The 16,364-nt window shown below is 42.5% G+C and overlaps 1 protein-coding gene across 1 annotated transcript; it reads left to right on the forward strand.

Moving 5' to 3' along the window:
* The first annotated feature begins 832 nt into the window (after window positions 1-832).
* Window positions 833-12,918, forward strand: LOC137889597 (zinc finger protein 184-like). Its single transcript, XM_068733529.1, has 3 exons — window positions 833-1,049; window positions 11,671-12,448; window positions 12,616-12,918. The coding sequence occupies exons 1-3, from the start codon at window positions 857-859 to the stop codon at window positions 12,710-12,712; spliced, it is 1,068 nt and encodes a 355-aa protein (XP_068589630.1). The 5' UTR covers window positions 833-856; the 3' UTR covers window positions 12,713-12,918.
* The last annotated feature ends 3,446 nt before the right edge of the window (window positions 12,919-16,364 follow it).

Genomic DNA, 16,364 nt, shown 5'->3' on the forward strand with positions numbered 1-16,364 from the left:
ACATGTGCAGTGACTCCATGTCGGCACTAATTAACAATAAAAGTAAAGAAGTGAAAGAGCTGCTTCATTTATTCATATATGAGTCTCTTTGTTGTGTTGTGAAATATTTTAATGTTAAAAAGCAATGTTAGTGTGTTTAATAAGCACACCTAGTGGTGGATATAATGTTATAACATGTTTGTTTGAAGAAGTGTTAAATCATAAAAGTATAATCATTCTATGTATCAAACTATAAAATACAAGTAGTGAATGTTTTGAGGGAAAGAGAGAGACCTTTGAGACGGGCTTTTCAGAGCTGAAAACAACTGTATGGTAATGAGATGAGTTGGGTGAGCTGACTTCAGGAATGTGAGGTGTACACAGTGGGGGAAGGAGACGTATTGCTCCAACAGAGACGTTGATGAATGAAGTCCTAAGGAAGCGTGGGGGTTGGGTACACGCAGTTTTACGACGAGGAGGACAGGTAGGACCAGCGGACACTATTCAGACATTCCTCAATAAAGGAAAGGAAAGAAGTGAAAGAGCTTCATTTATTCATATGTGTTTCTTGTTCTCTACTCCTTGAACATATATCACACCACAGTGTGTTACAACATGTATGTTATTCTTTAAAAAGTCTATTTAATCATTTAACTTCCTGTCTGTGTTTTTATGACGAAGTCTGTAATTTCAGTAACACTTCCGAACTTTTATTTTGAAATTCCGCATCGGATGTGTCCCGGAAGCTGTATCGTTCCCTGAGGCCAACTTCACAGCATGTGATCAAGAAACACGTCTGTCGTCAGACTCTCTGTGTTGTGTTCACAGTGTCTGAACGGAGTTCGTGTGGAGAACAAGTTCGTGTCGTTGTGTGAAAATGTCTAAAGTCCAAATGCTGAGATGTTTAGTCAACCAGCGACTAACTGCGGCTGCTGAAGAGATATTTGGTGTGTTTGAAAGAACGATAGCAGAGTACGAGGAGGAACTTTGTCGTTCAAAAGAGGAGAACGAGCGACAACGGAAACTACTGGACGGTGATTTCAACCCTCAGCTTCGGTTACACAGAGCAGGTTGGTTCTCTTCACTTCTTCTCTTTAAAACACACGAGTGTTGCTTAGAGTGTGTACAGTGCCTAACACACCGTATTGTGTGGTCGTGTTTTATATACAATAATTTAACATAACTGCGTTCTCTTGGCCAGGTTTAACTTTATTGATTTTACATTTAAACAGAGAAACATAATAATACAAATGAATACATTGGATTCAATAGTTCTTCACATCATATTAAGCAATATAATGTTTTGACTCAGAACATGTTTTCTCCCATATTGGAATAGTATTTATTATTAACATTAATATATTTTATTATTATTAGGGCCCGAGCACCGACGTAGTCGGAGCGGAGGACCTATTGTTATTCTAATGTTTTTTATTATTATTATTATTATTATTATTATTAGAGCCCGAGCACCGACGTAGTCGGAGCGGAGGACCTATTGTTATTCTAATGTTTTTTTTAATTATTATTATTATTATTATTATTATTATTATTATTATCGTACCAGTTTCATCGCAAAAAGGAGGTGCTTGGGATACTGGGAATCTTTTGAAATTTGGCACAAAATTCAATCGTGGTGAAAATTCCAGTATTATTGGGGTGTCCAGCTGCGGCATGACATTTTGGCTCGATAGCGCCCCCTACAGAGTAGCCCCAACTTTGGGTTTCACCTAGCTGTATGAAATTTGGTAGGTATGTGGAACGTGATGGGACGTACAAAAAAGTCAAAAGGAGGTATATCCTAAACCATACAGGAAGTCGGCCATTTTGAATTTGATGACGTTTTTGGACCGTTTCAAGGCGCCGTACTTTAACAAACTCCTCCTAGAGATTAAACCCGATTGCCTTCAGATTTGGTCAGTATGCTCTTGAGACCTTGGCAGTGAAACGATACTCAAAGATCAAAAAGGTATCGAACTATGTGTCCGTGGTGTGGCGGCAAAAAAACACCATTCGCCATGAAACAGGAAGTTGTTGTAACTCGGCTGTACATTGCCTAATCTGCTCCAAATTTCTCATATGTCATAACATCCTGACCCTGAACACATGTATATGACAATTTAGAATCCTAGTAATAGCGCCACCTAGTGGCAACAGGAAGTCATAGATTGTGTACTTTGACACCCTACTGCTCACAGATTAATCGGATCCCTCTCAAATTTTGTCACAAAAGCCTTAAGACCTTGATTATGCTTCATTGTGAAAATTGTAGGAAGTTGTCGAAGCGTGGCGACGTGGCGGCTCTGCGAATTTCGATCCTTCGCCATGAACGAATAAACTGATGTAACTCGACTCTGCATCATCAGATCTTTACCAGATTTCACATGTTTGATTAAACTCCAGGGCTGAAGACATCTGCAAGCCAATTTTGAATCATAGTCATAGCGCCACCTACTTGCAACAGTAAGTTAAAGTCTTTATACTTTGGCTTGTTTCTCTTAGTTGGAAAATCAGATCAACATCAAATTTGTTCCACACAAATGTAAGAAGTTCATAATGCCAGTTCTCTAAGCTTTTGATGTTTCGTCGAACGCCGTTGCCGTGGTAACGCAGTCTTCGCCGTGAAAAACGATGGTCATTTGGAGAGGTTAAAAAAGCTCGAAACACAAGCAAACTTGACACACAGATCACAAGGCCAAAATGTAGTTCTATAATATGATTTTATTCAATCAGAGTGTTAAATCGGCTCAATAGCACCCCCTACAAAATTTCAACGAAGCAGCCCTCGCAGTACGTTTCACATAGATTAACAAAATTTGGTAGGCACATGTATCACCTGTGGACTTAAATAAAAGTCTCTTGGGGCCATGCCCTAAACCCAACCGGAAGTCAGCCATTTTGAATTTAGTCTGAATTTCTAGTGTCGTTTTTGCAATTTCCAGGTGCTCTACTTTAACGAACTCCTCCCAGGGAATTAATCAGATCAACTTAGAATTTGGTCAGAACAATCTAAAGACCTTTGTGATTAAAAGTTACTCAAAGCTTGTTGTTTCGTGAAATGCCGTTGCCGTGGCGACGCATTCCTCGCCATGAAAAACAAAGGTGTTTTTGAGGGGTTAAAAATACTCAAAACAAAATCAAACTTGTCACACACATTTAAAATCCTGAATGTAGTTATCTGATGTGATTTTAATGCTTCAGAGTGGCAACTCGGCTCGATAGCGCCCCCTACAATATTTTGACGATGCAGCCCTCGCAGTACGTTTCACCAAGATGTATAACATTTGGTAAGCAGATGTATCACATGTGGATTTAAAAAAAAGTCTTAGGCGTCCATGCTCTAAACCCAACAGGAAGTCAGCCATTTCTAATTTTGTATGAATTTCTCGTGTATTTTTCCCATTTCCAGGTGCTGTACTACGAACTAGTCCTAGGTAATTAATCAGATCAGCTTAGAATTTGGTCAGAACAATCTAAAGACCTTTGTGATTAAAAGTTTAGAATTTATCAAACATGGACTTGGTGTAGCGGCCATTTTACATGGTTCGCCATCATCCATCAAGCTGTTGTAACTCAACTGTACTTTGTCAAAACTGTCCCAAAGTTGACATGCTTGATTACTGTCATGATTTTAGGACATCTGCATGCCAATATTAACTCATAGTCATAGCGCCACCTACTGGCAACCACAGACGTAAGCAGGATTCTATAATTACAGCGGCCCAAACACTGAACTTAATAAAAGGGTTTGTGGTCACACCATGAGAAAAAGACTTCTCTGATCTAAATATGTGCAAACTAAGATGCTTGGAGAGCAAAAGTTAGACAACAGTGGTTCTCAAACCATGTCAGTGGGCATTAGTATAAATGATCTGTCCAGAGCTTCTACATGAGAATCAGAATAAATGTTATAATGAATGCTTCACACTACAATCTAAAGTTACAGAAGAGCTTAAAATGAAAACAGTGTTAAATTGAAGTGTTCAAGTAAAAGCAAATGACACTACTGTTCTGTTAACTTTCATGTAAGTCCAAATACAATGAGCAGGACACTGCAGGGAGTTGAACCCCATCCCAGTAAACTGACAGTTTGTTATGTTACAAACACTGAAGCGCATTCACACACATTAATTTTCTTAATGATCTTAACAGGCTTACATTTATGATTGTATCGGAGTAAACTCAAAACATTTGAGGCATAATGCCTGGCAACATGATCTTGCTACGCTGTTGGTCGACGCAGAAATATCATCTAACTCGTGCACACAGTGTATGATGGTCACAGAAATGCATGGCCACGTCAACTAAAGTCCTGCCAGTACCCTCGACGTGCGTGTAGTTGAGAGGGCCCGATCAATGCTGCTTGCAGCTTTAATTATTATTATTAGGGCCCGAGCACCGACGTAGTCGGAGCGGAGGACCTATTGTTATTCTAATGTTTTTTATTATTATTATTATTATTATTATTATTGTACCAGTTTCATCGCAAAAAGGAGGTGCTTGGGATACTGGGAATCTTTTGAAATTTGGCACAAAATTCAATCGTGGTGAAAATTCCAGTATTATTGGGATGTCCAATATGTGCATGACATTTTGGCTCGATAGCGCCCCCTACAGAGTAGCCCCAACTTTGGGTTTCACCTAGCTGTATGAAATTTGGTAGGTATGTGGAACGTGATGGGACGTACAAAAAAGTCAAAAGGAGGTATATCCTAAACCAAACAGGAAGTCGGCCATTTTGAATTTGATGACGTTTTTGGACCGTTTCAAGGCGCCGTACTTTAACGAACTCCTCCTAGAGATTAAACCCGATTGCCTTCAGATTTGGTCAGTATGCTCTTGAGACCTTGGCAGTGAAACGATACTCAAAGATCAAAAAGTTATCGAACTATGTGTCCGTGGCGTGGCGGCAAAAAAACACCATTCGCCATGAAACAGGAAGTTGTTGTAACTCGGCTGTACATTGCCTAATCTGCTCCAAATTTCTCAGATGTCATAACATTCTGACCCTGAACACATGTATATGACAATTTAGAATCCTAGTAATAGCGCCACCTAGTGGCAACAGGAAGTCATAGATTGTGTACTTTGACACCCTACTGCTCACAGATTAATCGGATCCCTCTCAAATTTTGTCACAAAAGCCTTAAGACCTAGATTATGCTTCATTGTGAAAATTGTAGGAAGTTGTCGAAGCGTGGCGACGTGGCGGCTCTGCGAATTTCGATCCTTCGCCATGAACGAATAAACTGATGTAACTTGACTCTGCATCATCAGATCTTTACCAGATTTCACATGTTTGATTAAACTCCAGGCCTGAAGACATCTGCAAGCCAATTTTGAATCATAGTCATAGCGCCACCTACTGGCAACAGTAAGTTAAAGTCTTTATACTTTGGCTTGTTTCTCTTAGTTGGAAAATCAGATCAACATCAAATTTGTTCCACACAAATGTAAGAAGTTCATAATGCCAGTTCTCTAAGCTTTTGATGTTTCGTCGAACGCCGTGGTAACGCAGTCTTCGCCGTGAAAAACGATGGTCATTTGGAGAGGTTAAAAAAGCTCGAAACACAAGCAACCTTGACACACAGATCACAAGGCCAAAATGTAGTTATATAATATGATTTTATTCAATCAGAGTTTTAATTGGGCTCAATAGCGCCCCCTACAATATTTCGACAAAGCAGCCCTCGCAGTACGTTAGACCTAGATGTATGAAATTTGGTAGGAATATGTATCACATGTGGACTTAAATAAAAGTCTCTTGGGGCCATGCCCTAAACCCAACCGGAAGTCAGCCATTTTGAATTTTGTATGAATTTCTAGTGTCGTTTTTTCAATTTCCAGGCGCTCTACTTTAACGAACTCCTCCTAGGGAATTAATCAAATCAACTTCAAATTTGGTCACTACAATCTAAAGATCTTTGTGATGAAATGTTACTCAAAGGTTGTTGTTTCGTGAAAGGCCGTTGCCGTAGCAACGCATTCTTCGCCACGAAAAACAAAAGTGTTTTTGAGGGGCTAAAAATGCTCAAAACGTAACCAAACTTGTCAAACACATTTATAATCCTGAATGTAGTTATCTGATGTGATTTTAATGCTTCAGAGCGGCAAGTTGGCTCGATAGCGCCCCCTACAATTTTTTGACGATGCAGCCCTTGCAGTACGTTTCACCTAGCTGTATAAAATTTGGTAAGCAGATGTATCACATGTAGACTTAACAAAAAGTCTTAGGGGTTCATGCTCTAAACCCAACCGGAAGTCCGCCATTTTGAATTTTGTATGAATTTCTCATGTTTTTTTCCATTTCCATGAGCTGTACTACGAACTCCTCCTAGGGAAATAATCCGATCAGCTTAGAATTTGATCAGAACAACCTAAAGACCTTAACGATTAAAAGTTACTAAAAGCTTGATGTTTCATCGGATAACATGGACTTGGTGTCGCGGCAATTTTACATGATTCGCCATCATCCATCAAGCTTTTGTAACTCAACCTTACTTTGTCAAAACTGCCCCAAACTTGACATGCTTGATTGCTGTCGTGATTTTAGGACTTCTGCAAGCCAATATTAACTCATAGTCATAGCGCCACCTACTGGCAACCACGGACGTAAACAGAATTCTATAATAACAGCGGCCCAAACAGGGTTTGTGGGCACACCATGAGAAAAAGACTTCTCTGATCTAAATATGTGCAAACTAAGATGCTTGGAGAACAAAAGTTAATCAACAGTGTTTTTCAAACCATGTCAGTGGGTATTAGTATAAATGATCTGTCTAGAGCTTCTACATGAGAATCAGGTTAAATGTTACAATGAATGCTTCACACTACAATCTAAAGTTACAGAAGAGCTTAAAATGAAAACAGTGTCAAATTAAAGTGTTCAAGTAAAAACAAATGACACTGCTGTTCTGTTAACTTTCATGTAAGTCCAAATACAATCAGTAGGACACTGCAGGGAGTTGAACTCCATCCCAGTAACCTGACAGTCTGTTATGTTACAAATACTGAAGCACATTCACACGTTCATTTTCTTAATGATCTTAACAGGCTTACAATTATGATTGTATCAGAGGTACACTCAAAACATTTGAGGCTTAAGACCTGGCAACATGGTCTTGCTATGCTGCTGGTCGACGCAGGAAATATCATCTAACTTGTGCATGCAGTGTATGATGGTCACAGAAATGCATTGCCGCATCAACCAGAGTCCTGCCAGTACCCTCGACGTGTGTGACGTTGCGAGGGCCCGATCAATGCTGCTTGCAGCTTTAATTATTATTATTATCGTACCAGTTTCATTGCAAAAAGGAGGTGCTTGGGATACTGGGAATCTTTTGAAATTTGGCACAAAATTCAATCGTGGTGAAAATTCCAGTATTATTGGGGTGTCCAGCTGCAGCATGACATTTTGGCTCGATAGCGCCCCCTACAGAGTAGCCCCAACTTTGGGTTTCACCTAGCTGTATGAAATTTGGTAGGTATGTGGAACGTGATGGGACGTACAAAAAAGTCAAAAGGAGGTATATCCTAAACCAAACAGGAAGTCGGCCATTTTGAATTTGATGACGTTTTTGGACCGTTTCAAGGCGCCGTACTTTAACGAACTCCTCCTAGAGATTAAACCCGATTGCCTTCAGATTTGGTCAGTATGCTCTTGAGACCTTGGCAGTGAAACGATACTCAAAGATCAAAAAGGTATCGAACTATGTGTCCGTGGTGTGGCGGCAAAAAAACACCATTCGCCATGAAACAGGAAGTTGTTGTAACTCGGCTGTACATTGCCTAATCTGCTCCAAATTTCTCATATGTCATAACATCCTGACCCTGAACACATGTATATGACAATTTAGAATCCTAGTAATAGCGCCACCTAGTGGCAACAGGAAGTCATAGATTGTGTACTTTGACACCCTACTGCTCACAGATTAATCGGATCCCTCTCAAATTTTGTCACAAAAGCCTTAAGACCTTGATAATGCTTCATTGTGAAAATTGTAGGAAGTTGTCGAAGCGTGGCGACGTGGCGGCTCTGCGAATTTTGATCCTTCGCCATGAACGAATAAACTGATGTAACTTGACTCCGCATCATCAGATCTTTACCAGATTTCACATGTTTGAGTAAACTCCAGGCCTGAAGACATCTGCAAGCCAATTTTGAATCATAGTCATAGCGCCACCTACTGGCAACAGTAAGTTAAAGTCTTTATACTTTGGCTTGTTTCTCTTAGTTGGAAAATCAGATCAACATCAAATTTGTTCCACACAAATGTAAGAAGTTCATAATGCCAGTTCTCTAAGCTTTTGATGTTTCGTCGAACGCCGTTGCCGTGGTAACGCAGTCTTCGCCGTGAAAAACGATGGTCATTTGGAGAGGTTAAAAAAGCTTGAAACACAAGCAAACTTGACACACAGATCACAAGGCCAAAATGTAGTTCTATAATATGATTTTATTCAATCAGAGTGTTAAATCGGCTCAATAGCGCCCCCTACAAAATTTCGACTTTCACTTTCATGTAAGTCCAAATACAATCAGTAGGACACTGCAGGGAGTTGAACTCCATCCCAGTAACCTGACAGTCTGTTATGTTACAAATACTGAAGCACATTCGCACGTTCATTTTCTTAATGATCTTAACAGGCTTACATTTATGATTGTATCGGAGGTACACTCAAAACATTTGAGGCTTAAGACCTGGCAACATGGTCTTGCTATGCTGCTGGTCGACGCAGGAAATATCATCTAACTTGTGCATGCAGTGTATGATGGTCACAGAAATGCATTGCCGCATCAACCAGAGTCCTGCCAGTACCCTCGACATGTGTGACGTTGCGAGGGCCCGATCAATGCTGCTTGCAGCTTTAATTATTATTATTATCCAATATACGCAAAAACAGTCACAGGCCGAGCAGAATGAGCACCTGCCCCCCAAAATGTCTGTGCACGTGCCTGCTATTGTTAACAAAATAGATGTCATGAAATAGAGAATCCTTTCCACCCAGCTGTCCTATCTTCCAGAGTTGATCTGAAGATTCCCCGGAGAAACACAACTCCTTAACCCCCAAAGTGTCCCCCAGGGTCATATTTCAGCTTCTTCATCTCATCGATCAGCTCACTGACTGAAATTCAATCGTCCCCTGCTGGCCTTGGACAATGCTCACTGTTGATGATGGTGCTCTCTTTTTGGGATCCTTATTTGCTTTTGTGCTTTTGTGTGGAGAGGCCGGGTTTAACATGTCGAAGCAAGTCTACGGTTTTGTCAGGGCCCAAGCTTTTGAACAAAGAGAGAAACTGCCCCTCCCTCCCTCATGTGCTTCTCGTCCGTTTCCAATTACAGAACAGCTGGTCTAAGTTATAATCAAAATTATTTATTATCCAATATACGCAAAAACAGTCACAGGGTCATATTTCAGCTTCTTCATCTCATCGATCAGCTCAGTGACTGAAATTCAATCGTCCCCTCCTGGCCTTGGACAATGCTCACTGTTGATGATCTGGTCAATCGCTCCTCTGGAGAGAAAGGGCAAGCTCAGCTTGCGGCAGCTGCCCATGGCTTGCCCAAGCCACAAGAACACACAGACATAAACAAAAGATTTAATGTTGACTTTAAATATTTTTTAAAGAGGAGGGGACGATTGAATTTCAATCTTCAGGTGCCCCCTTGTTCAAACCTCTAGTCCGGGCCTTTTTGGTCGGACTGCGTTGCCTCGCCTCTACCCCCGCCACCCACGAGACGAGATGTTGCCCCGCGGCCTGTTCCGAGGACTGGCGGACATGACGACGGACAGTGCCAACAGGAAGCGCCCACCATTCGGAACCTGAAAACCTAGTGCGGTGCGGCGGCCTCGACCTGGCTGTCTCTCCCCAAGAAATATTGTAATTTTAAAGTCAACATTAATGCAAGCGTTTTTGATTAAAAAAAGAACAGCAACTTAAACATTTTAGACGGAGCTTTACATTACATTACATTACAGTCATTTAGCAGACGCTTTTATCCAAAGCGACTTACAATAAGTGCATCAACATTGGTAATCAAAAGAACTACTAGTCACCAGAAGTCATAAGTACATTTCCTTTAAACAAGCATCTAAGAGCCTGAAGCAGAGCATAACTCAGAGCCAAAGTACAGAAACAAGAGAAACAGTTAGTGCTATAAGTAATACGAATACAATAAGTGCAACAAGCTAGTATGAAAACAATAAGTGCTAAGTGGAAGGCTCAGGGTAGCACTTCCATGGTGGAGCTCCATGGTGACTAGTGCTATTTTTAGAACATGCCTTGTGGTTAACTCAATAGGTCCCTGCGGGCGACCAGGTGCCCACGGGCTCCGTGTTAGCTACCTCTGATCTACACAGTAAGCTTTTTACTGTGGTTATTTACATGTCCCTGTTTGTAGGGTTAAGTAATACTAGTTTTGGTACTCCTAAACTCAGATTTGTTATGTCTCCCTGTAGGAGCAAATGGTCTGCACTCCCCCACACATTCCCCACACACCCAGCTATTCTTACTGGTGTCTTTGGGGCGCTTTGAGCTGCAGCACTCTTACACACACATGTGACACATTGTGCTCTGGATCTCGCCCCTTCCTGACTGAAGAGACGGTGCAGGTTCTCATCCAGGCTCTTGTCATCTCCCGCCTGGACTACTGCAACTCTCTACTCGCCGGAGCCCCGGCGTCGGCCATCAGACCTCTGGAGCTTGTCCAGAAAGCTGCAGCTCGCCTGGTGTTCAATCGCCCCAAGTTCTCCCACACAACTTCCTTTCTCCGTTCTCTACACTGGCTCCCTGTAAGAGCTCATCCAGTCTAAGACTCTGGTGCTAGAATACAGGGCAGTGAAAGGAACAGCTCCTTCCTATCTCCAGGCCACGGTCAAGCCTCACACCCCCGCCCGACCACTTCTCTCTGCTGCCTCGGGGCGATCGGTCGCCCTGTCGCTCAGAGGTCCTGGCGGCCGATCGACTCGGTCACGTCTGTTTTCTGTCCTGGCCCCACAGTGGTGGAATGAACTCCCCACTGACGTCAGGACAGCAGAGTCGCTGCCCATCTTTCGGCGCAGGCTGAAAACCCACCTCTTCAGGAAGTACTACCCTGAGCCTTCCACTTAGCATTTATTGTATTCATACTAGTTTGTTTCTGTACTTTTGCTCTGCTTCATGCTCTTAGATGCTTGTTTAAAAAAGGAGATGCACTTATGACTTCTGGTGACTAGTAGTTCTCTTGAATACCTATGTTGAATACACTTCTTGTAAGTCGCTTTGGATAAAAGTGTCTGCTAAATGATTGTAATGTAATGTAACATTGACAGATCCTCTTCTTCTCCAAATCTGGACAGGTTGCTACCCATTTCAATTCTGCCGCACACTCTTCTTGTCTGGCATTTCTCCCGTTCATTACTCCTGACACTCTTTTAGGGTCGGAGTCGCAACCTCAACCTTCCACAATGGCATTCCACACCACTTAATAAAAACTGTAAAAAATGTTATTCATAAATAAATGTTACCAGAGTAAGCTTGGATCAGCTTGCAATGCAAATAAATATATAAAGGGTTGAAAATTAAACTAACTAACTGGCATCATACATTTGCTGAATCTCTTCTTCTCTGAACTACAATTCACTATTGTTATTGGTTTAAGTTTAGTCTGAGAGGTGGTCAGTAATGTGTCTGTACTTCATTCTGTCCTGCAGACGTCCAGCAGCTGTTGGTGGTTAAAGAAGAGGTTCCTTCTGAGCAGCAGGACTGGAGCTCCAGTCTGGACCAGGAGGACCCAGAGCCCCCACACATTAAAGAGGACCAGGAGGACCCAGAGCCCCCACACATTAAAGAGGACCAGGAGGAACTCTGGACCAGTCAGGAGGGAGAGCAGCTTCAAGGTCTGGAGGAGGCTGATATCAAGTTCTCATTCACTCCTGTGAAGATTGTAGATGATGAAGAGAAACCTCAGTCCTCACAGCTTCATCAGAGACAAACTGAACAGATAGAAACAGAAGCTGATGGAGAGGACTGTGGAGGACCAGAACCAGACAGGAACCCAGATCCTCTTAATAAGACTGGAGACGCTTTTGAACCTGAGACTGATGACAGTGAAGATTGGGAGGAGACCAGAGAACCTCAGTCAGGTTTAATTTATCAGAGTAATGATGAAGTTTCTGTCAGTGATTCAAGATGTAGTGCTGGAGAGAAACCATTTGGCTGCTCTGAGTGTGATAAAAGATTTAACTTTAAGAGGGGTCTGAAGAGACACATGAGAACTCATATAGGAGCAAAACCATTCAGCTGCACAGTTTGTAAGAACTCTTTTACACGGAGAGGAAGTTTACAGAGACACATGAGAAGCCACACTGGAGAGAAACCATTCAGCTGCTCCGTTTGTAAGAAATCTTTTACAACAAGGGGACACTTTCAGTCACACATGAAAAGCCACACAAGAGAGAAACCATTCAGCTGCTCCGTTTGTAAGAAATCTTTTACAACAAGGGGACACTTTCAGTCACACATGAAAAGCCACACAAGAGAGAAACCATTCAGCTGCTCCGTTTGTAAGAAATCTTTTACACAGAAACGAAGTTTACAGAGACACATGAAAAGCCACCCCAGAGAGAAACCATTCAGCTGCTCCGTTTGTAAGAAATCTTTTACACAGAGACGAAGTTTACAGAGACACATGAGAATCCACACTTAAGAGAAACCATTCAGCTGCTCAGTATGTTATCAAAGACTTTAAAGTAACAAAAGTCTGAAGATGGTAGTTCACACAGGAGAGAAACATTTTACTCTGCAGTCAAAGATTTGGCAACAAGACAAATCTGAAGAGACATCAGGATTCACACAGGAACAAAACCGTTTAGCGGCTCAATTTGTGGTATAAGATTCCCTCGCAAGGACCGGTTACTTTATCACATGGGAACCTACGCGGAGGAGAAAACATTGAGCTGATGGAGAGGACTGTGGAGGACCAGAACCAGCCTGGAACTCAGATCCACTCAGACCCATTCATATTATATTTGTGGAATAACTATCGGGTCCTTGACAGCGAGACCTTTCTCTGGCTTATTACAAACGGAATATAACGGTTCAAGAGGGAAGTCTTAACCGTCGGTTTGGTGCCCCCCTAAGATTTAGGTAAGGGAGGGAAGACCAGTCCATCATAAGACAAGCTCCAGCTCTGCTTACGCTAGAAGGGATCCTTACCTTCAGGTTCAGGTACGCTGCGTCGCCAAGGCCCAGCACTGCCGACGTGGAGAGACTCCAAGAGAGGGCCCTGCTCCCTCAAGTGGCGGCTGCTCTTTGCTTTCTGGGTGCAAAGGTAACTGACATCCTGGAAAGTTTCCCAGCATCTTGGCCAAACACCCACTTGACGTGGTTGTGCATGTGGGATGCAATGACATTTCCAACCAGTCCTCTGAATTACTGAAACAGGATTTCAGCATTCTCCTGGACTCCCTTGAGGTCCATAGTAAATGGGTATGTATCCTGGATCCCATCCCATCCAATCTCGTCAAGGACTGTCTACCAACCATCTCACCACTCATCACAGTAATCATTAACTCCTCCCTCAGCTCCGGTTCAGTCCCCGACACATCAACCACAACATCCTTCTCTCCCGCCTCGAATCATCCCTCAACATCACCGGAACTGCTCTCTCCTGGATTAAATCATATCTCACAAACAGACAACAGTTCGTCAGCATCAACAACTGCACCTCCTTCACTGCTCCTCTGTCTCAAGGCGTCCCCCAGGGCTTGGTGCTTGGTCCTCTTCTGTTCATCCTCTACTTGCTCCCTCTTGGTAACATCATACGTCAACATGGTCTCCACTTCCACTGCTACGCTGATGATGTCCAGCTCTACATCTCCACAAAGGCCATAACCCCTGCTACTCACTCCACTCTCACCAACTGCCTCACTGACATTAAATCATGGATGCAAAACAACTTCCTCAAACTCAACTGTGATAAATCTGACATGATCATCATCGGTCCAAAATCCCTCACTAAAACCAATCACAACTTCTGCCTCACCATCGACAACTCCACTCTGTCTCCCTCCCCACACATCCGCAACCTCTGAGTCTTGTTTGACAGCAACCTCTCCTTCGAACACCACATCAAACAAATCACCAGAACTGCCTTTTTTCACTTAAAAAACATAACCCGTCTCCGCCCATCACTCTCTTCTCTTCTGCTGCTGAAACTCTGATCCACGCCTTCATCACCTCCAGAATCGACTACTGCAACAGCATTTTTCACGGCACATCATCCAAAATCCTAAATAAACTCCAGTATATCCAGCACTCTGCTCTCCCACTCCTGTGACCACATCACCCCTGTTCTCCAGAACCTCCACTGGCTCCCCGTCTCACAACGGATCGAATACAAAGTCCTTCTCTTCACTCACAGAGCCCTCCATAATCAGGCCCTCTACTCCCTCACCGACCTGCTCCACCACCACACTCCATCCCGTCGGCTCCGCTCCTCTGATGCCTCCTGTCTCCTCCACCCAGGACCAAGCACCGGACATGGGGTGACAGAGCCTTCTCCGTATCTGCCCCCTCCCTCTGGAGCACTCTCCCCAAACACATCCGAGACTGCTCTGAACTTTCCATATTCAAATCCAAAATCAAAACCCACCTTTTCAAAACTGCTTTTAATGTGTGACTATTATTGTTTTATTGTTTTATGTTTTTTTATAGTGTATAGCTTTTATATATGATGATTTTAATGTAAAGTGTCTTTGAGTACTTTGAAAAGCGCTTGAGAAAGAAAATGTGTTATTATTATTATTATTATTATTTCCTCACCTGGTAGCCTGTCAACACAAGAATTCCCCTCCCTCCCCTACAAGCAACACTAGCTCCCCCTGGTGGCTTGGTGGGTCTCCTACTACTCTCTCCCTAGTCTCCTACTTAACTTCCACTTCCCGACCCATGAACATTCCCGTCAGAATCACAGACTCGTGCCCTACTTATGGCCGGGTTCACTCTGTTTCAGTGACTTTCTGACCTCTATTATCAAGCTATAATGCTAATGGTTGGTGATTTTAATCTGCATATTAATGATACCACAGATTGTATAGTCACTGAGTTTCCTAATATTACTGAATCTTTAAATTTCATACAACATGTTTCTGGCGCCACTCACAGGGACGGTCACACCTTGGACCCTGTGTTCTCTCTGGGTCTAGATATTGATCATGTCCGTTGTGAGGACCTACTGATCAGTGATCATAAATGTATTTTTTTTGTATCGCTCTCTAAATACTGACTCCTTGTGCCTTAAACGAACGTTCCACTTCCACATTATTACTGAGAGTACAGCTGATCAGTCCTCAATGCCCTTCTGCTGTGATATTAACACAAATCTCAATGATGTTGAATTTTTAATGCAGTTGTTTATTGAACATTGCACTAATAGCTATTATGTCTGGTATTCAGCCTGGGATTTGTTCATCTACCTGTAGCTCCTCTTATTCTCCTCCTGTTCTGGACTCTTTCCAGCCTATCAGCCTTCAAGACCTGATGGACTTAATTAAGAAAACAAAGCCATCATCTTGCCCCCTGGATGTTATACCATCCTCTCTGTTTCAGAAAGTTCTGCCAATTATTGGCCCTACAGTAACATCTATTGTTAATTCCTCATTGTCTACAGGAATGGTCCCCTCTTATTTTAAGCTTGCCACTATCCAGCCTATATTAAAGAAACCCAAAGAAACAATAGCCAATAGTAAAGTATAGACAATGTATATAACTATTAAATACAGGGTGTTAGGGTTACATCCCATTGAGAGCGCCTAGGGACATTAGCCGTAAAAGACTTTCAAAAAGACATTAATTCCGAAATCCTAACGATTTAGCAACGGGGTGAGATAAAAGGCCGAAGGTTTTGTTCCGACACCTCCAAGAGGAACGTAATCCTCACAGGTGGGACAGCCGACGGAGGGACCACCGTGTTAGGTGCGTAAGACTTCCCCGTCTAGAAACGGGGCAGGAGCCGCTCACGCTACAACCCCCATGTTAAGCAACTGTCTAGATCCCGTTTCTTCCACCTAAGAAATGTCAGTAAACTGAGATCTTTATTATGAACAGCTGATTTAGAGATAATCATCCTCTCTTCACTCACTGACTACTGTAACACACTCAGTGTATCTGCTCTTAACCGTTTTCAGGTAATCCAAAATGCTGCTGCCAGATTACTCACTGGACTACTGATTATGTGAATTTGTTTAACAATCTGCTCAAGACACACCTGTTTAGACTGGCGGTTGGGTTAAACTCGTGCTCTAGGCCTGCTTTTAATCTATGTTTTAATGGTGTATTTTCTGTTTTTTGTGTCTTTTTAAATACGTTTCATGTTTTACGATCTGTTCTTGTAGATTATTGGCCC

Source organism: Cebidichthys violaceus, unplaced genomic scaffold (assembly GCF_023349555.1).
Source record: "Cebidichthys violaceus isolate CVI_PGR_0920_01 unplaced genomic scaffold, fCebVio1.0.p SCAF_109, whole genome shotgun sequence".
Taxonomy (NCBI): Eukaryota; Metazoa; Chordata; class Actinopteri; order Perciformes; family Stichaeidae; genus Cebidichthys; species Cebidichthys violaceus.